This window comes from Colius striatus, chromosome 2 (assembly GCF_028858725.1).
Source record: "Colius striatus isolate bColStr4 chromosome 2, bColStr4.1.hap1, whole genome shotgun sequence".
Classification (NCBI taxonomy): Eukaryota; Metazoa; Chordata; class Aves; order Coliiformes; family Coliidae; genus Colius; species Colius striatus.
In genome coordinates, this window is record NC_084760.1 from 108,744,156 (window position 1) to 108,765,716 (window position 21,561).

At 40.1% G+C, this 21,561-nt stretch overlaps 1 protein-coding gene across 3 annotated transcripts in view; it reads left to right on the forward strand.

The window, feature by feature from the left end:
- The window catches only part of ARID1B (AT-rich interaction domain 1B), a 333,941-nt gene that overhangs the window by 214,912 nt on the left and 97,468 nt on the right, over nt 1-21,561 (forward strand). For all 3 annotated transcript variants that reach the window (XM_061989024.1, XM_061989022.1, XM_061989023.1), the window contains exon 6: nt 17,327-17,570. In XM_061989024.1, the coding sequence (XP_061845008.1) occupies nt 17,327-17,570 (244 nt within the window). The remainder of the gene's footprint in view (nt 1-17,326; nt 17,571-21,561) is intronic.

Sequence of the window (21,561 nt, forward strand, 5' to 3'; positions counted from 1 at the left end):
ATGCAAAACCACACTTCTGATCAGAGGTGGATGGAGCCATAGTGGAGGTTGTTGTGTATACAAGTTGTAGCATATCCTGATTATAAGCTGAAATCACATGGCTTAAGGGCCCCTGGAAAAGTTTGCTACATCAGGCTTTTATTGTCAGCTCCCTTGTGTAGACTCACAGGAAAATTAAATGCAATTGCTGAAGAACAAGGGAAAAGAAATTAAAGAATTACTACTTTAAAAAAAAATTACTGAAAAGCATCTTTCTATAATTGCAACCTTTCAGTAATTCAGCTTTCAAGTAATGTTGCTGATGAGGAAATTGAAAAACTTCTCTGTTAAACTTTTTTTTTTACTGGAGCTTGGGTGCTGGGGGAGGAGGGGGCTTTTCTTTCTTTCCTTGTTCCCTTTTAATAAAGAAAAACCAAACAAAACACAGAAACATTGACGTGATTGATCCCTGTGATGTTGGGGACAGATAGACTTTGTCTCCATGGTGGGAGCCAGTTGTAGTTAACCAGTGTCACTTATTGATGGACTGAAGATAAGAGAAGCTCTCAGATAAGTGCCTTCTGTTTGTGTAGAGAGAGTTCTAAAACTGCTTTGTTCTTTACTAAACACAGTTAAGAGCATTTTAAATGAGCTGCTCAAATGCTAGGCTTCCTGAGCTCACTATGGGTAAAAGGGTTGTGGTGGGAAGGGGGAGCGGTGTAAAACTTCTAGTTGCTTTGAAATAATGCAAAGGAAGAGGAGATGAAGGAGGTGGTCTGATGAAGCCCTGGTGAATAGTTAAGTGGTTTAAATTCAATTACTGGGGTGTTCAAGTTGTTAACAAGTACATCAATATGGTTTTCATTAACAAAAGTTTTCCTGTCACATATGGTGTGGTTGGCAGCAAGAACTTACTGTCAGCCAGCCTGATCACATAGACAAACCCTGTTCAATCAGATCCTGGGAGTTATTGCCCATCACCCACTTTTGCCAAAACAGAAGTGAGAATATTGAAGGTTTCAGGAGGTAATTCACAGGATTCAAGGCCAGGAAGCTTTATGGGGTCAATACTGGAGTTTTACATAGCTTCTAAATTTTGAATTTGTGAAGAGAAAGTATTTTTAAAAGCTTGGCTCTCACAGTGGTTTCATTATCAAATCTTCTCTCTGTTCCCTGTTTAAATTTGTCTGTTTTCAGTCTTACCAGTCATAGTTTTATTTTTTGCTTTTTTCATTTGGGGATTTTTTTCTTCCTCACAGTTTTAGATAGATTATATATTAATATGCCTCGTGCTGGAAAATAATGCACACATACTAGTACTTGGCAGAACATTGGAGAGTGAGTGATACTCATACACACAAACGAACAAAAGTTTCAAAGACCAGTTGTAATTTTCAGATGATGATTGCTGAAACACTATGAAGAAGTCCTTTCTTTTCAGGCTTCTTGAAAGTCTTGGAAAATTAGAGTATTTTTATGGGATCTTAATCACTATTAATTTTGAAAGGCTTTGACAAGTGTGACAATAAACATATTTTGAACATCAGATAAGCAGTTTTTTCCTGTCCTTTGAAAATGTAAAAAGAAGACAATTTGTCATTGTAGGATTTCTTCCATGTTTTAATTTTGGTATTCCTATAACCATTTTTATGTTCTTATAACTATAGCACCAAAAGAGTTGGGTGTGTGGATATAGCTACTCTCCTTATTTCTAACAGCTAAGCTGAGTTCAGTAGATGAGAACTCAGTGATCACTAGACTTTTAAAGACTAGCATCAGCTGAATTGTTAATGTAGCCTTCCTTGCCTGGCTGAGTCATGCAGGAAAGCAGAGACCTTCTTAAGAGTTATTTTTAGCATTCTCATCTTTTTTTAGTTTGAATGTTTGCTGGTAATAAGGGACATAATTCTTTTTTTCCCCTTCATCTTTCACTAGCAACAAACACAATGTCTTTCGTTTTCTTGTTTGTATTTTTATGCCCTTACTGCATCTCCTTCTGTACTACTAAATATACTTCCTTGTATCTTTCTTTAAAAAAAAAAAAATGCCATTTATTTCAATGGTGAGGGCCACTGCAAAAAAGATGCTGACATTCAGAGCTCTTTCAGTATGTGCATGACAGTGGGTGAATGGAAAAGCAGCACTTGTAACTGGTAATTTTGCTGTTCCCTGTACAGGTAAGTTAAGGCACAGATTTAAAAAAAGTGAAGGTGGATTTGGATTATGTTGTACTTGTTAGTTACAGCAGGTCTTATTTTTCCTGCTTAGAGTCATGGTGCATATAATATTGAAATGCTGAGATGTACCAAAAGCTTACTGGGAATCAAATAGTGAGTCCCTTCAGTTTCCCAGTTGCTCAGAGTGAGCGAAAGGCCTTCTTTTCTGAGGATGAAAAGAGACTGTTTTGTCCTGGGATGATTGCTGGTTCTACACCTAGGCTAGAATACATCTCTTAACATATGTATCTGTGTGCTGCTAAAGTGGACAGAGTAGACATTATGATTCGCACTTTGCTTCCTTTTGTTTTGAATTCAAAGGCCATCTCTAATTGATGGAGGTTTCCTTTATGATGTACTTATTTTCAAATCCATCATGCAGTGCTTGTGCTGCCCCTTGCCTTCGTGTATGCACTGGTCTTTGACCCAGAGCTGGTAAATGAACCCTGCAGGGAAATCATTAGAGAATTGGAACAGTTGTGGTGGAGTGACCAAGGGTCAAACCATTACCTCCCCATAGGACCGTTGGCTTAAATTGGACTTCTTGCTTTTCGGAAGCAGGTCAAGTGTCAGGGACAGCTGAGGTGGTCAGGTACAAACCAATACAGATCATGAACAGTTTGGGGGGTTTAGCTTAAAAAATTAAGGCTAGGCAGGATGGATTTAGTCTAATGATGCCTTTTCTGTTTCACTCTCTTTTCTCCTTTTAAAAAGCAAAATTAAAATCCTGAGAAGTAAACAGGAGCCCACACTCCAACATCTTTTGGCACATTTCATAATTTTTTCAAGCACTTGGTTCAACCTTTTTAGTCTTTCCTTGCAGTTTTCTTTGACTGAAAAATAAGAAATTATATTTTGTAACAAGAAAATACCTTCATAATTCTTATGAGAAATACACCTCTTGCTCTTTTTTCCCCCTCTTCAACTGTTCTTTGCATAATTTTTTTCACACTCTTAAAAAAGGTAAAATGACCTTTTTCAGACTACATAAAATAAGTATTTCCTGCTCCTAGAGGAAAAACTCTGTAGTAGTGCATCTATGGCAATGAAATATGCTGCTGAATATGAGAAAGTATTTCATTATGTAATTTAGAAATCTGAAGCCCTTGAAACGATTTTATAAAGTTTTATTTAGTTCCAAGTGTGTAAAATATGTAAAATAAGTTTAAGATGGCAAAAATGTCAAAGAAGCCATGGCTATTGTGCTACTGAAATATGACCACAAACACTGAAGAATAAAACAGATTGTACTAAAAAAACCCTCAAAACAAAAACAAGAAAGAAGAGGTTTTGAAACCTGAAGTTCTTTCTGAAGTTCTTTTAACTGCGACTTCAAAGTACTGCAGAGACTTCTCCTCGTCTCTGTCCACCACTGTTCACAGCACACAACACTTGGTAGGCTTAAGTCACTTCCTGATTTGTATAAAGAGTTCTCCCCTTCTGAAATAAGACAAGACTGAAGAATTAACATAAATGCATGTTTGAGTGAGTGGGCTGAAACTTAGCTCTTCTTTTGAAATAGGTGGCAGAGGAGTGTTTCTACAGATGTAAATGTGTTTTGATCAGGGAAGATAAATTAATTGCAACATGTCTGATAGGTAAATGTTTTAAAAACATTTATAAGAAAAAATATGTAGATACTACTTTGACTGGGGTATCCTGCTCTCAGAAATACCCATGTTTGAGATCCACAAGTCAAGAAGACATATAGATCATAGATCAATGTGAAACTATTAATTGTCTCCAGCTGTGGAGGTACAGATCCTGTAACAAGGACTGTGCTAGATTGCAGACAGCCTACTTCATGGCTTGCAATTCACAAAGCAGGCCATCTTCCCAGTTCCATTCTCTTACATCTTACTGTGTGGGTAACAAGAAACAAAAATACAAAGTCTTGTGCATTTATCCTTTAAATATAGTTTATTATGGTCCTTTTTTCCTTTTTTTTTTTTTCTCCCCTTAGTTTACACTAAGGGTTCTTGTAATTATGATGATTTCTCAGTAAGCAGGAAAATATCATTTGAGTGAGTGAGAGAGATTGTATTTTATCAAACAAAAATTGCCGTTCTGCTGAGTGTCCGTTGGGTTTGCATACCTGCCTGCAGTTGGGGACAACGACTTGTGTGTGAGGCAGTGCAGCCCTGAGTGCACTGGCAGCAGGCGGCAGAGAACCTGCCGTTACTTGATGAGGCTCAGGGGCCTCTGCCTGCACACCCCTCTGGAGTGTGCCCTCCAATGCCAGCAGTGCTGTGGGTCTCAGCCCCACAACAGGAAACACGAGTGTGTGGCAACAGGTTGGCAAGGTTGGTGAAGGAGCCTGCCAAGATAGCATCAGTGAATGAGCTGGAGGCCCGAAGCAAGATGGTGGGTAGCCGGGGAAGCTCAGTACAGGGAAGAGGCTAGAAACAGAAATATCTCTGTTTGTGCTTGTGAGAGGGGATTACAGCCTGCCCCATGCTCTGATGGCACTTGCCTGCCGATTGAGGGGGAGATCAGGGAACTGGCCAGCTGGAAACTATTACACTTTACTGCAGCTTCGTCTGCTTCAAGCAGCTCTTTCCTCTCAAGAGGGCTGGAGCCAAGAGGCACACCTGGTGTGCTGGTGTGCAGATAAGAAAGGGGCTTCCCTAGCACCTTTGGTGTTGTGTCTGTTAGAACCTGAATAGGCTCAGCAATTTGGGAAATGGCTCTGTTCCCATCCGCTGGTGGAAGGGAGAGGCTACTGTCCTGTGAGAGTGGGCTACGTTAAGACAGCACAGCCTGCAGCCCGAAGTACAAACCCTGCCTGAGCACGGAGGCAAAAGGAAGCAGGTTGGCAGCTTTTGAAAGTTTAAAAGGGAGATTTTTCATTCACAAAGACTGTTCCAACAACTCCTGATATTGATAATGATGAATGGTGTGTAATGAAGGGCTGTGCAGCTGAGAGAAACAGTTCTTTGAACATGGCTTTTCTGCTGTAGCATATCAGGACTAACAACCTAGCTTCCTTTGATAGCAGGTGATTGGATGGGAAGCAGACTGGAAGGAAAAATATTTTCATGAGCTTCTCAGAGAAAGCATACAAGGCAGGAGGGTTTTTGCTTGTCAGTCATGCAATTTGCTTTAAAAAGTTATAATTCAAGATAGCATGGACTAACTATATTAACAATAATGTTGGTCAAAATTTAGCCCACTAGAAAGATAGATGCAACCATTTAATGAACCAGTACATTAGTGTCTAGTACTGTTCACAGGAGGGTGCAGTGTTTTGGGGTTTCTTTGGCAGGTGAATAATTATGTTCTCTACCACCTCTCTTGTATTGGAAGGAATGCTGACCAAGCAGCGTTCTTCCTGCTGCCAGGCATCCCCTGGTATACACTGTATAACTTAAGACCTGTTATTTTTCATGCTTTTAATGTAATAGTGGTGTTTCCAAGGTCATGAACCTTTTAGCTTTCTTCATGTTTTCATGGACTTTTTATTTTATTCCAGTACAATAGATAATAAATACATAGCAAATGAAAATATTCTAGAGATAGCTTTACTGATCTTTATAATTTTACATAATACTCTTTTTAAAAAGAGTTACATATGCAACTTGAAATTAGTATACACTACATAATAGTGTTAATTTATTTAAACTGTATCTAGTTTTGTATGGAGCTCACTTTTCACTCATATACATAAGTGTGAATATATATATATAGATAGGTAGGTATGTATGTGGAAGACTTGAGATTTTCATTTAACTGTTTGTTAACTTCTGACGGGAGATAAAGGACCACCACTTGTGAACTTTTTCCTCCCTTCTTTGCTCAATTGTACCCGTAGAGTTACTGGTACTGCCTCCTCTATGTACCAAAATTCAGTAACAAAAGAAAGTTAAAACTAAATGTCAGTTTATAATTGCAATAATGATCACACAGCTGTGTTTTCCTAGTTGTGTAATGCATGTCAGGATCAGTTTAGGAGCTCAGCCTCATTTCCTGCACAGATGTAATTCTGGTGACCATTATTACAGTAGGAAGGCTCTCCTTGTTCATTAGGGCTACAATTTGACTGAGGCCTGCATGGCATAAGAGAGACCAGCATAGAAGGGTGTTGCACTCTGGTTTGGCTGCACGTAAGCTTTTGTCCAGTGCAGGAATCAAGCATGGATGTGTGTAGACAGGGCAGCTGCAGACAGCGTGAACAACTTCTGTGCATGTGCTCCCATGTGCGTTAAAAATAATAATAAAAAAAACAACTTAGGCATGCCTTTCTTTCTTAAGAAATGTTGTCTTTATTTATGAGTATGTGAAATTCTGAGGAGGAGCTCTTACACTTAAATGAACCTGCAAGCAGCCCATAGAAAAGCAAGTGCCTGCAGCGCTAATAATGAGAACTGACAAGGCGATCCTGCTGTGTTTATTTATGACCTTCTGCCTTTGTTAGCTCTTGTGAGAAATTCCTCTCTAACCATAACAATATTGCTGGAGCTTGGCACTGCGCTGAGGAATCCTACGGCGCCCTGAGGCCGCTCACTGGCATGGGTACAGCTCGCAACAGATTGGCACGGTGTTTGAAATTTTCATATGTTTTCCCTTTATTTATTTCTTTACTTAATTCGTAAAGCCGTTTGTTCCTTTGCTACATTTGTTTGTTCTGACAAGCACCCTTCAGAAGCATTTTGGGACTTTGTGAAGATCCCAACTTACTGATTTGCCTTTTTTCTTCTTTTCTGGTGGTCTAATGAATAACTCAGAGGATGAAATTGTCATTGGTTTGATAGTTCTACCATGTGGATCTTCTTAGAAGTTGTGAGATAGGTAGGATTCTTTTTAAAGAAAGACAGCCATGTATAAACATTGGCCTTGTTGATCATCTCTTCAGTGTTGAAGCAACAATGACTTTATAAGCCACACAGCAAAAATTTCATCCCATTAAGAACCATACTGTTCTTGAGCTGTTGGCCTTACAAACCATGCCTTGTGCAGGTAGCTCTTTTCCCTTTGTTCTATCACATGTTTTCCCCAGAAGACCTCTTAGCCCTGCTCTTTAAGCTGTGTTACATAGCTCAGGCACAGATTTGGAGGGTGGACAACCAGTAGTAGGTAGAGCTGCACCTCGAGGTCTGACAGGGCTGAAGTCTCTCTGCTTCAGCTTGCAAGGACCAGGATGCAGCCATTGACACATGCTGCAGTTCCTCAGGCTGCTGCATGTGGCCTGGGGTTTCCATGGGGGAACAGCAGCAGCAGCAGGAGGAGAGGGAAAAGGATCACTGCTTTACAAGATCCTGGCAGACCCTCTTTCAAAGAGCTTTCTAGCTGCCGCACTTTTTTTTCACCTCTGTCATGTTACCAGAACTGTTTTCTTCACATTACATATGAGCACATTCAAAAGACAGTGCAACTAGAATAGATACCAGTGGAGAAACTTTTTTGTTCTATTTACAGCTATTTCAAACACATGGCTTCCAAACGCACTGTCTCTGTGGGCTACGGTACTGTGGTGGTTCTTACTGGAGGAAGGCACTGCAAGCACACAACCTGGCAGGTGTTGGAAAAGGACAGCTGGCACCTGGAGTGATGTAAAGCATCATCATACGAAAGGGCAAATGGGAGCTCCTTGCTCATCAGGGCTCCACCAAGCTTCCACACTTTGTGGCCCATGGAGCAGCAGCCGCATTTATGCCAATCACAGTTGCTGTACACTGAAGACCTTACCCATATTTTCTGGGAATTTTTTCAAAGCATTTTTGTTAGCATTACACTGAATTGGTAGTTCTCTGCAATACCAACCTTCTCCTTTCAAGCCAAGGAAAACTTTGAAGAAACAACCTACCAGAAGTTTTATCTAAAAGATCTTGGGACTCCCTGTCTCTCTAAGATAAGAAAAAGCTGCAACTTAGAAGCATGCTCAGACATTCAAAAACTCACAAAAAGCTGGCTTTCACAATTCACCATAGAAGTCCTTCTTTTCTACACTGTATTAATTAAAGAACAGTAGTAACTGGTATATTGCTTTTTCTGTAGATTGCATAGTCTACGTGGCTTAACACTTCTGTAGTCATGGTTTTCACATTTCTCATTTGTTGGATTTCAGGAGTGCACCTAAAGTTATAAATCTGTTGGATAAAGATTAGCTTAATGCACTCAATGATTGAGACAATCATGTTGTTATCTTTGCCTCAACATAGCTCTTCTCACCCTAAAAGCAAAGTTTACAAGCTATAGCTTGGACAGCATGCTTAGCAGTAGCTAGGGAGGGTGTTGGTTATTGCCCTTTTTGGTGTGTACATTTGTCTGCTCCTTTTAGCTTCTGGTTCAATAGGAAGAGATGGGAAGTTATTAGAGCACCTGTATTTTTTGAAGTTTAAGATGTGTCTGTGGCTTATTTACCATCTCATTGAGTTGTGGTATTTGGTTACAGGGTGTTGTGGCAGAGAGAAGAAAGAAACGCAGTATGATGCACACACAAGCTCTAAGCTCATGAAAAACTATGTTTTGTAGATCCTTATTCCCACGATAACCTGCTGGGACATCTTTTTTTATCAAACCATAATTCTACAAAGAGTTTTAATGTGCTAAAGATAAAAAGGCAAGTGCTGTAGATCAAGAGCTTTTAAACCTTGGGCATACAGGTGTATAGGTTTATTTGTTGTATAAGCCTTTTGTTGTGGTCCACACATAAGTAGCCTTGGGCTGTCAGAACAGTTTACTTGTTATCAATTTGCCTAGTTTACTGTGGGATGACAAAAATCTTCATTCAGTGATTGGTGGACAATTGATTGTTGGACCAACACTTTTTTTGCTCTCTCAACTACAGTCTCCAAATTGAATGGCATTGGAGGTCCAAACTTTTTAACAACACGGTTAATACTTTCTGAATGCATTGTGGAATAGTTTGAAAAACGAGTGGAAAGATGTATGTAATTGCAAAATAGGTGTGTTGTGACTCAGAGTATGTCTGTGGTAGTAAGCAGCAAGGTATGTTACTCTGTGTGAGGTTGTGTGGTCCTGTTTAACAAGCTTATCCTACGTGAGCTACCCTGCATAGACCTGTTCAGAATCTCTGCAGTGCAATCACTTGTGGGTGTACTGCAGGATAGACATGATGTGAATTTTACCATATCTCATGTTATGGTATTTTGAAGTGGTATTTGCTCTTTTTTGCTTGAGCCACACCTGCAAAATCTCAGACTTTTGAACATATATTGTCAAGATAGATGATCTGTGTCTGACTGTTGCAAGTTTACAAAAGTACGGTAGCCAGAGTAATTGGAATAAAAGAAGTAAGCAATAATTTCTAATCCACATTGCTGCTGTTCCTACTAAAATTTTCTGTCTCTCTCAGATCTACTGTTCTTTTGCTAATGTCTTCTACTTCTTTTTCCTATGCCTGTGGCCAAATCCGTGTGTCTCTTGTGATTTCGGTACTCTTCTCCTTGCTTACTTGGTCTGATTTTATTCTGCATCAACTGTGAAGGTAATGGGAAGGGGAATAGCAGGCACATGGTGTTTTCCTTGCGGCTTTGTGATGTTGGATTCAACACAGCAAGAAGCACAGCTAGGAAAGCAGGTTGGGCTGGCGAACAGGGGAGTTGCCCAGTGGCCATTAAAATTAAAAGCTTGCTGCAGAGAGGGAGGAGGACAGCAATGCCCAGAACAACAAGCTCTGGAGAGCTTGAAAGGTTCTGGATCAGTGCATACTTGCCTTCAGTCAGCTTCTTCTCTGCTTTATCCTGCCAGTTTAGTCTGTCTTCTCCCTGGGGTGGTAGCTGTAGGCTACAGGATCTAGGAAGTAGTTGTAATCCAAGCGGAAGACAGAGAAGGAAGTTGTTATGCCCAACCTCATTGTTCTTTATATGAAAAAAACTTTAAAGTTTAACGAAAGGGATCTAATGTTTGGGATGGTTAAGATTGGCACTGAGAAAACTACAGATGGGAAGTAGTATGAGCATGACTGAATTTTACTATGTTGGTTACGCAAACACAAATTTTCTTCTTCACAGGGGCAATTTGTTGTGGTTTCATTGATTTGGTTGTTTTATATGTTGATGGTTTATTGATGACAAATAGCTGATGCTATAGCTACGAGAGCTGTTGGCTGAGAATTTTTCTTTGCTAGAATATTGAAACCAATGGTTCCTAAGGGTTCGTGCCTTTTTGGTTTTAGGTTTTATTTTCAGGAATTCTACGTGCTAAGCATTCTGCTTTGGAGGGAAACAGTGAAGTTTGTATCTTGAGAGATGCTGTGGTGTTGTTTTTCTGTTCTGAAGATTTACTGTTTGTTTTGGATATAAAAAAGTATTGTTGTAAGACAAGCTGTGTGTCTTACCTGTTTACAGTCTTTGTTAGACTTTGTAAATTTGTTTTGATAGCACATGGGTCATTAGTATTTATCGTTTCATAAGCAGGAGTCGATGTTTGTAAACTAGTGACTTTTTTATGCCATTAGGATATTTCTTGATGCAACTGGAGACCTCAAGAGCCTCCTTCCCATTAACTGTCAGGGAGCTGCAGACCCTGTAATGAGTGGCACTCAGCATGGGCAGGGAGGTGCGTGGTTGTCTGAGTGTTCATCTGCTGCCTTGAAGCTACAGTATCGGTTTTGAATTTCTAATTGCCCTGCACTGGTTTTGCTCCCTTGTCTGGACAAACAAATAAGATCCCATTGTTTATCAGTGTAGGCACAGAAGTGTGATTATATCCATCTTAACAACTTCTTCTCTGTCTGACAGAAAAGGGCATATCATGTTTTGTTCTTGGATACCTGTATCCATGGGTAAACAGTTTTTATTTTTGGTTAAGGTTGTCTTGCAAGCACAAATCCTTTACTTGTTAAACAGAGAAATTATTCTCTCTTTAAACAAACTGGGAATCGAATGCTACAGTGTTTTGTGTGAACTTTTAATTGGGAGGTTTTTTAAGACTAGGAATTAATTTCATATCCAAATTAAGAGTAAGAACCGTCCAAAACAGTCATTGGCTTAGGCGATTAGGTAGTAAGTCGTGACTTGAATCTGGTTTTCCAAGTTGGATTTTTGTAAATGATTTCTTGAAGGCTAATACAATTCCAGGATCCTGTGGGTTGAAAAGATGGCAGGCAGATCAGTGGCACTTCATTGTTTGCCTGTGTTTTTTTTCTTGGTTGCTTGAGTGAGTATGAGACTTCAAGGGAAAGGATTTTGCATCCTCAGGGACTTCCCTGTATAACTTCTCGGAGAAAGTATTCAATACTGATCAGAGTCCTTACAACCCAGTTTGGTAAATTAGTTATTTTGGGAAGCATATGATGTCTGGAGAGTGAAGGGAATGTGTTTCCCCACCAAGTGGTGCATCATCACTAAACTTAGTGCAAGAGGATGATGGTTTCATTATATACTTAGAATTTCCTTAATCTAGAGTATTGCATGAATAGTTTACCACATAGAGATTAAAGTTTAAAATTTTATTAAATCCACTAAATGGAATAAAGGAAGACTGGCAAGTACCATGGCTAACTGGAAAGTACCTCTACCCAGCTGTTGTCAAAGTTTGGATTTGTCTTCCGAGTAGGTTTTTAGTATGAAACAAATGTTCTCCTTACAATAGCATGTTCTGAGGTACAGTTTTGCCCATCAATAAAAACTGAGCTTTTTCCTCAAGGAGATGTCTGAAATGGAAGTGATTTTTGTCTACTTTTCCCTCTCCTAACCTTGAGTTAACAAGATTTAGAGAACAAACCCTGTTTCTGTCCCCAAATTCATATCAGTAAGGGGTGTAAAAGGCACTTTGGCAAAAATGCACCAGCAGCCTTGCTGTCTGCTGTCAAAGAAGAATGTGCATTAAGTATTTTTGTTGTACTTAGTTGAGGGTCTCAATGTAGCTGGTGTGGAAGAAAAACACCCATGTAGTGGGTAGCAGCATTTGAAAAGGAAAAGATTTTCCTCATGTTCTCCATCGTTTCCTTTCCCAGTTGCACAGGCAATGGGAGGCTGTTAGCTCGCTCGCTGCCTTGACAATGTGACCAGCAGGGCCTTTGGAAGACTTCTTGAAACATGCTATTATAGGCTGCTTTGTGATGAAAAGAGGTCTTACAAATATCTTGAAATTTAAACAGAGCTATTGTGGGTTTTCCCTTTGTGTGCATGTGTGTGTTTGTCAGCCAAATCATTTGTTCAAAGTTAATCTCAATTACAGAGCATATTGTTCATAATCCCCCATGGCTCCAAAACAATAGCAGAGTATATGTCTACTTGAATATATATTTACATACTTACATGTAAAATATGTTTCCGTGTATATATAATTTTACTTCTAAGCGGTGATTCGTGTTAAGGAGATGGATGTTTCATGCAGGATCCCGCCTTTTGAGCAGCACCGTCCTGCATCCTAATAAAAATACTGCAGGAAGGCCTGAATGGAGTGAGCAGGGCTTTGATCCTACAGCCAGTCAGTTACTGCAGCTCCCTGGACGTAGTGCTGGGATTTGTGCTAGCAAAACAGATGGTCGGGTAGAGTCTGGAGTTTTTAGCTTCTTGGAGACTGGGAGGTTTTGTATGTCTTTAATTTTAAAATCTACAGAATACCTCTGCTTTTCTTCTACCCCCCTGAGCATAAAAGAACCGACAGGCAAGAGTTGGGAAATTTAAATAAATCTCTGTGCTCTGTGCAGTCCCTGCAAGACAGCCCCAAACTACAGTAACCTGTGAGTGAAATTTAGCTATGTAGGAGCTCAGTTAGCGAGGTGCTCCACACTTTCCCTTTTTACTTATTTCAAAGAAAGTGCTCATCACTTTCAACTGTAGCTATTTAGCAAGGACTCCCTTCGGTAAAATGTTGTTTTATTTCTGCTGAGATGCTCTGGAGCAAAACAGCAACCACGTGAAGTGTTTACAGTGTAAATTTTTACTCCATGGTGAATGCTTTAATCCTGTCATACTTTGTGTGTAAAACTGTGGTGGTATTTCTTAGTTACTGTAGTCTCCTTTTTGCTGTTTATTGGATCTAGGTGTATTCCTTGAGTAAGTTAACATCATTATATTACATATGGAGCTTGTACCTTTTTTTTTTCTTGGACATTCTTTGTAAGTAAGTTTGGGTTTCCTGGCTCTAGGATAAGTAGTTTGTTTCCTTCTACCCCGTGCTGGCCGTGTTGCAATAGTAAATTGGTGTGCTGTTTCAAGAATGTCTCTCCTGTCGGTCTGATAAGATCATACCAACAGGAAGGCATAACATTATAGTCCCAAGCACAATGTGATCCATGTTCATTTAACACTTGTACTTGTCAGAGGGACAAGAATGAAGGTTGTGCATGGGTGGAAGTTAGAATGAAGGTTGTGCATGGGTGGAAGTTGAGGCTGGAACTGAAGGTAGTCACAGATAAAACACTTTGCTAAAATAGATAAATCCTGTGCAGGGACATTTCAGTTTGTAATCAAAGTATTATCTAGAAATTAACTTCGAAAGCTGGGTGGGATGTCCTGAATAATACAGAATGTAAAGCTGACATAGTGAATACAGAACTGTAATATGAATTTGTGGCAGGGCAAAAAAAGAATACTTTGTCCTTCCTTTTTCCTTAGATTTGGTGCCACATTTGAAAATGCAGTCATACCAACAGCATAGACAATAATAAGATTACAAGAAACAAGAGATTCTGGTAATTCTAGACTTGCTACGTTTCACTGGAAGAAATGAGTGCTTACCAAAAAAAGCCTCTGAAAAGAGGCAAAATTTAAGGCATGCCTTAGGGTATGGGGACTTCAGCCACTTAAAAGAATCCCAGCAATTACCTAACCTGACAACTTTCCAGCAAGATAAATGGAAGCAGTGTAGCTTGAAGGTGCCTTGGTTTGAATGAGATGCAGTAAGGTCTCTCTGTTCTTTACAGGCATCATAGATCTGATAGTACTTATAAAAGAAGAATAGAGTTGGTGCCCTGCTGACTAAATTGTCCTCTAGAGGAGTATTAGTTACAGAGCTTCTTTGTTAACTAGGCTGTATGCTTAAACCGCTGTGAATTTCTCTTATTAGTCGGCTTTTTAATAGTTTTACATATGGATATGCTAAGTAAATGCAAGTGTATCCATGTAATTTACGTATATAATCTGTACATGCACAGAATTTAATATAAAAATAAATGTTTGTGATGTGGAAGCTGCAGATGATTTTATTTCTGTTCTGTTAAACCAAGGTAAAAGCAAGCATTAAAATACTGATAATAGGAGAGCAGGAAGTCAACTTCTGCTCTTTCTATCTGGGTGCTTCATGTAAAGTCTTTCTTCTCCTTCTCTTTAATTTCCCAATTAGCTTTTGTGGATAACAGAAATGTTTCTAAAGCCTTTGTGTGCTGGAAGTTTCCTAGTTGCCCGACTACTCAGGCTTTCTACCTTAGAGGACTAGGTAAGGCCACAAAGTGTATGTTGAACAAAAAAATACAAAGTAATGATCTGCAAACCACTCTGTGAAAAACGACTGGTATTTCTCATTTTAGCCTGCTGTAACACAAGGTAAAGGTTGTGTAGCACAGCCCAAGCATCTAGATAGGCAACCGCCTTTCCTGCCATCCTGGGAACAAGTTCATAATCAGCTTTCTTGATGGGTCCAGTGAATGAAGCTACGTAACATCCTAGGCAGATGAATTGATTGTGACAGTTCTCCAGCCTGGGGAGGAAATCCCAATGCTTGCATCAAGGGCATGTAGGGAGAATGAGGCACCGGGAGTGTGCTGAGCCTGCCTGGCTGCTGCCTCTGTGTGGACTTCAGGAAGGTGGCGTGGCTTTGGTCTTCAAATAGACTGACATCATACTGGCTTTGCTCTTTTCTTTTCTGCTTTTGAGAGGGAGTTGCATCAGGTTGGTGAAGAAATCCCTGGAAGCAGGCACTTGAGGAAATGCCTGGAACTCATCAGTCACTCATCCCCAGTGGGAAGTTCCTCCTGTCCCCAAGTTCTTCCTCACAGGCATGCTCGACAGGCTGAGTAGATGCTGTGGGGAGTGGTCAGGTTTTGTCTTGGGCTCTGAACAACAGATAATTTTATCCAGGACCTGCAAACTGCTCAGGGCTCAAATGAAAGCTTGGATCCACACATACTTTTAAAATCTTTGTAATTCTAAATGTAAACCTCTGTGTTTTCTGTATCTTCTATCAGTTGGGTGTCTGTCTATTTTTTACACAGAATTTATGTTCCTTAAAAATAGGCTCTAAACTGCTACATTTGGTTTTCCAGGGTTTATTATGTATGTGCTTTTCAGCAGCATTTGTTTTATCAGCACTTCCTGCAGCATTTGTTACACATCACAACAGCAGCGATTCGATTCCATCTAGAAGAATACCATATTATATATGGAAAAGCAGTAATTGCTCACCTGTTTGCCAAACACATTCTACTGTGGAAAATCTCTAGCGTTGCTTTGTACAGCATCAAACAGTGCTATTTCTTGTTTACATTTTCTACAGTTAATAGTTTTGAAAAAGAAACAATGAAAATACTTTAGTTCCCATTTTACAATTAAATTTCAATTTTTAAGGGTTTTAAAGTCTGCTCTTCACTTGAGTAAATGCAGAGTCCACACATCCACTGAAGTTTTTGCTTTTCGTATGCCTAATGAAATACATGTACAAGCTTGTGCTTGTCAGAAAAAGCAAAATGAACCTGTGGTGAGAGTTGTGCTTAAAGCATTTGTGGCAATTTGTTGGAAGTAAGGTCTGTGAGGTATCCTGCAGAGAGCTATGTTGGGTGGGTTGTACCTTTATGCACGAGGAGTAACACATAGCATTCTAGGTGGCTTCTAATGAATATTACTGGTGTTTAAACTGTTAATCATGCTCTTTTCATGCCTTGGAATACTGAGTGTGTCTGTCTGCTAGAGACTATACTGGTCAGCATCAAGCAGGACTTTAAATAATATAACTTCTAAACATAACTTTATTTTTTGTTATGAAAATTAGGCAATGGTAAAGCATTGCTTCCTGGGCTCTTTCCTCATTCAGAGACAGATTCTTTTTGTGCTACTAAGACGATGGGTCACATTGTCTACAGTCCAGAGGCCAGACAAGTGAAGTCAGTATCAGCCAAAGTAACAAACATACTCTGTCATCCCAGATATTGGAAGCCTCAAAGGTCACTTAATGACCCATTTTATATGTTAAGTAGCTCTCCACTTCTTGTTTGTGCCTTGATTTGCTAATAGTAGTAACATTCTCCTTAACTCATATTTTGCCAATAGTTATGGGAGCACAGTTATCTTCATATGTTTCAGTTTGTATGGAACTTTTCTGTGATGCTTAGGAATTAACCTTCTTCCTGACAGTTAAGAGCTGTGCACTTCCTTTGTCATTGCATTCTTGGTTTTTTATATCTCATTTTACAGTGATAAAAACCCAATCACTCCCATAGATCCAAAGACCAGTTAGAGCTTTAGGGAATGTATCCAGCAATTTGTAGTCAGAATTCAGATGTGCCTTGACCTACGAAAGAAATTTCTCATTGAAAATGGAGCAATTGTGAACTGAAATGAAGCAACTGTTTAGCAGTGTATTGCAAGAAAACTGAGAAGAAGCCATGTCTTGTACACTAGTATTTGAGGGAAATAGAAAATCAACCTTCCTTGCTTCTAGTTGGCGAGTGAGTCCTGTGCTGCTGCTGAAAGGCCTCCTCTTGGGTCTCTTCTGCAAGGCGAAGGAGCTGCATGTGAGTGTTAGAAGGGCTGTGTATTTAACATCCTTCTTCACTCGTTTTGGTGACAATTTGAAGTGTGAAGTGTATAATCTTTCATTATAGTAATAGCAAACCCCAAAATGAAATACTTTGTGAGAGTGAAAACTGATTTATCATTTTCATTAGTTTTAGTATGCTCAGGCAGAATTTGTGGGATTAATTTTGGTAGCTTAATCCAGATGGAAAAGGTTAAATTCAGTGTTGAGTGAATTTGATTCCAATTCATTTGTTGCCCTTGCTTGTTATTTTTCTCGAAAGAGTTGGAGATTAAACAGAGAATTGTACATACTATCCTCATTTTCTGCCATCATTTAACATTAGCTACGTGAACCAATGTTAAAGACAACCTCTCAGTTATCTGGTGCAATAAGTAAAATGGACCTCATCGCCATGCCAGCCCCTGAGTCCTGTGGCCCAAGTTTTAGTTCATACCACTGCTTACATTCCATACTCCCTTTTTCCTCAGGATTTGTCTGGATCCATTGACGACTTGCCGACTGGAACTGAAGCAACCCTGAGCTCAGCTGTTAGCGCATCAGGCTCTACGAGCAGCCAAGGGGAGCAGAGCAACCCTGCACAGTCTCCATTCTCCCCTCATGCTTCTCCACATCTCTCCAGCATCCCTGGGGGCCCATCGCCTTCCCCTGTAGGCTCTCCCGTTGGAAGCAATCAGTCGAGATCTGGTCCCATTTCTCCAGCGAGTATTCCAGGTAAGTTTGTTCCTACAAGCAAAATTAAACCAATAGATGAGTTTATTACATAAAGAAATATTCCTGGTATTCTGAATTCATTTTCTGAGAATCCTGCATTTTCAATGCCTTTTTTTGAAGGGGGAAAAAAAAAAGCATACTTAAAGCAGGGGTAAATTCCATCTAAATTTCAGCTGCCAAGCCCCTGGAATGCTCAAAATTCCAAACTCGACTCCACATATGTGTTTGATATGTCATGCACCAGTGCGAGTACTTGATCCAAATTTTTGTGTTTCATTCATGTGTCATCTATCTGTTACGTATTTCTGTTATTTACAGAGTCCCATTTTTGCTTTCACTCTGCAGTTTTGCTGGGTTTGGCTCTTGGACTTGTATGGTGGTTTCAGACCCGCAGGATGAGGCAGAGATTTTCCAACACTGTGTTCCAAAAATGTAACTTTGGACATGAGTACAGAATATTGTATGAGATATATCTTAATATTTGCAAAGATCAACAAGATACTAGGAATCCAGTCTTACTAGCAGTAACTGAAACGCCAGTGGCATGCTTGCCACTCAGTCTTTTGTGCCACGTAGAGTATGGCACACGGTCATTCATGTACAGTCAGAAATTTGTGGAAATCCACTTAGATGCCCAGCAGGAAAAAAAGGCACGTGTTCATTCCAGTTCTTACCTTGTCTCCACCCATCTGGCATGTTACTTGCAGGGAGTCAGACAGCAATGCGTATTTACTATTTCAGATTATTTTGTTCTCTTTCTGATGCTCAAGTTTTTTATTATTTGCTGACATTTTGAGTACTAGGGGAATTGCTGAGAGTAGGAGAGTACTGACATTACCCCTGGGGTAATGTCAGTTGTGGACAAAACCATGAAAAAATCAACATGGAGCTCAGTTAAAAGAGACAATAGCAGTGATGCCTTTTCATTAGATGTGCTGTAAACCGAATGCAGGTTAAAACTCAGTAAGTAGCATGTGTTTCAGTACATTCAATACAAGGGTATCTGTGTAAAAGGTATGTACCTGTTTAAATACAGAGGTTAAATTAGGTAAGCAAAGGGGTATAACCTCAGTGCAGGCGGGAATGTTGCTTAGGTGTCAAGCTCTGATGCTGCGTCTGTGCCCTGCATTTATTTCTTTCCTCTCCAGCGACTGACTAGATGATCTTTAAAGGTCCCTACCATTCTATGATTCTGTGACCAACAGCATGTGCTCAGGTGGGGCAAGAATAGTCAGGACAGTGGCAGCACCAGAATATTTCCGTTATGTCCAGTGTGATAGCTTTGCGTTTGCAGCATATTTCCCAGTATATGCCGCAGAAGCCCATCCCTGTTGTTGAGTGAAGCTAGATAGTCCATTGAGCTGTAAAGGTAACATTTTCCCACAGTCAGATTCTGACAAGTAAATGGATTGGCATTTTAGCAGGCTGATTGCTGAATAGGGAGAGAACGTTGTGACGTGGAAAATAGCTTTATTGTAGCCATGATAGATGGGGATGAGAACATAGCAGTGTGTAGGGGAAAGCGGTGACCTTCTATGAAACCAATTGATCCCTATGGGGTGAAAATAGAAGGGTTGTGGGCACAAAGGTCAGGGTCAGAGTCACTGCTTCATTTCAGCTGAGCCCAAAAGCTTATTGTTGTGACTGGCCTAGTAAAAAGCATTGCTTCTTCACAGAAACCGTGCCACCATTTTGCATGGCAGTTTTCTGGTCTGCTGAGGTGAGTGACACAAAAGCAAACTCTTCCTCAGGAAGGATTTTTAGGAATGGTGCTAAACCAAAATCACCCACCACTGTTTCCCCAGCCTTGGCGAACTCTTGATCTCTGCAGCTCTTTGCTAAAGGTGAGCTCCCAGGTGTGAGCTAACGCGGCGCAATCCAGAGGGGAGCTGGGCAGCTGCCGTAGCGTGGCTGCTGCTGCTGCTGCGTTTCTCAAGCTACAAAATGACACGAGCAAGGCTGCTATTTAAAACCCTGTGACTGGTGGGATGCCACCAGCAGCCAGGGCTTTCAAGCCATATGAATTAGACTGTGCTTTCACCTAAGCGCATTCCCACCATTGTGCTTCATTACTAGCACTTTGTTAGTTTTTTTTCACCAGCCCTATTCACAACACCTTATGAAAAAGTAACACAGAGCTTGTTTGCATTTCTCTGGCTGTTTGAAGTGTTCAGATTGGCCATTTTTAAGTATAGTTTGTGTGGTACTACATCTCGCCTTTAATAATTTTGTTCACTGCTATTTTCCTCTCCGTTCTCACCCTACCCTTGTTTGTTCTGACCTCATTCCTCTCCTATTACCTCCTGCAATGTTGTGCCACAGCTTCTCCGTGTGACATAGATTGGCTCTTTCAATCATTCTCTCTCCAGCAAGTCATTGTAAAATGAGCAGCTGTTGTGTTGCTGATAGCTATGGCTAGGGAAAGCCAAAATGTTGCAGGGGGTTCTTGGTGGGAAGACCGTTAAAATAAAGGTGTTGCTTTCCCAGGGTTTACTGGAAGAGAAGCATCCTTTTCCTGATGCCTCCTTCCTTGCAACAAAATTGAAGACTAATTTAACACCAAAAGGGCAGACAAACAAACAGCCCCCTATTAAAACTCCCAAATGGCTGATTCTCTTGTGCTGCCTGTTTAAGCTGTCTCCCCACCCCACCGCAAGCCTGCCGCCCCGCATTGCTTTCTGCTGCACGTCGTGAATTTCACAGGAATGGACTGGCACAGGCTGCACTGACATTGGCATGTCCCTAGCTCAGTGGGCATTTCCTTCCTGTGCTCTTTGAAATACTGGACAGATATTTCGTGTGGTAAGTGGCACACACATATAAGTGGCCTTTGTTTCCTTTCGCATTGCTAGAGTAGACCAGAGAGCTTAACCCCTAAGAGTGGAAAAAGCAACTTTGGTGGATTTTGTTCCGAGAGATAGTTTTCTGTCAGAATGGTAACACTTCTCATTCAGACACACGTTCATTACAGTACTGCAATCCTACTCTTTTATGATTTTTAGGGATTCAAAATGGCATTCTGATTTCATGTTAAGTAGATAGTTATTCTGCTTTGCCAGAAATCCTGATCTCTTTATTTTGTAGCCATCTTCATAATTAGGGTACGTGTTCTTCCAAAGAATGAGATGTGATGCCTTACCCTGCTTTGGGTCTTGAACTGTGCCTGATTCAACCTTAAACCATTAGTGGAAGCTGACACAGCACATCATCAAAATGCATTGCTATTGCCAGAAGATTTAGTGGCTGTTAATTTAACTTTTTTCTCTTTTTTTTTTCTTTCTTTCCCTCTTGCTCCAATCATTCCAGTTTACTAACAAAGCAAAAATGTAAATAAGCTAAACTCCCCTTTCTCCCCCCATCCCTAATTTTGATCTCCCTGGCCAAAGGCTCTTGTCAGCTCTTTCTCCCTTGCGGTGTAAGCAGCAAAAATTTTTAATATTAAGAGTTCTGTGAAAGATTGCTGATAGGCCAGGAATCCCTTAACCCATGATGGACAAGCAGTTTTTGTTCAAGTTCGTAGGTTCTGTTACTTTTAAACCTCTGCAGCAAGTTTTATCTGTATAGAAGAGAAGGCTATACCATACTAGCAGTGAAGAGCAAATGCTGTCTTTAGAAATATGTAAAAATGTATTTTTTTCACATAGACTTTCACATTTTTACTTGCTCTTTTAATACATGCTACATTTACTTTCTGAACAAACAAGCTTATTTTCACTCTGTTAAGCATCAGTTTCCACATTGTTTTTATTCCAATTGTATTGACGTCTGCTTTCACCAAGGAGCTGGAATACAGCTGGAGTTACAATATTCAGGAAGAAATCTCTGTGTGGGTACTCTCACTTGGGAATGTTATTGCTGATCATTTTAGTTTATGCTAACCAGTGGTTATTACGCTCCTCTGATTAAAAAAAGATCCCTGATTTTTAATTCTGGTAATTATATCGGTCAAAGGATATGTTCCATGCAGTGATCAACTTTAGTCTTTGCAGAC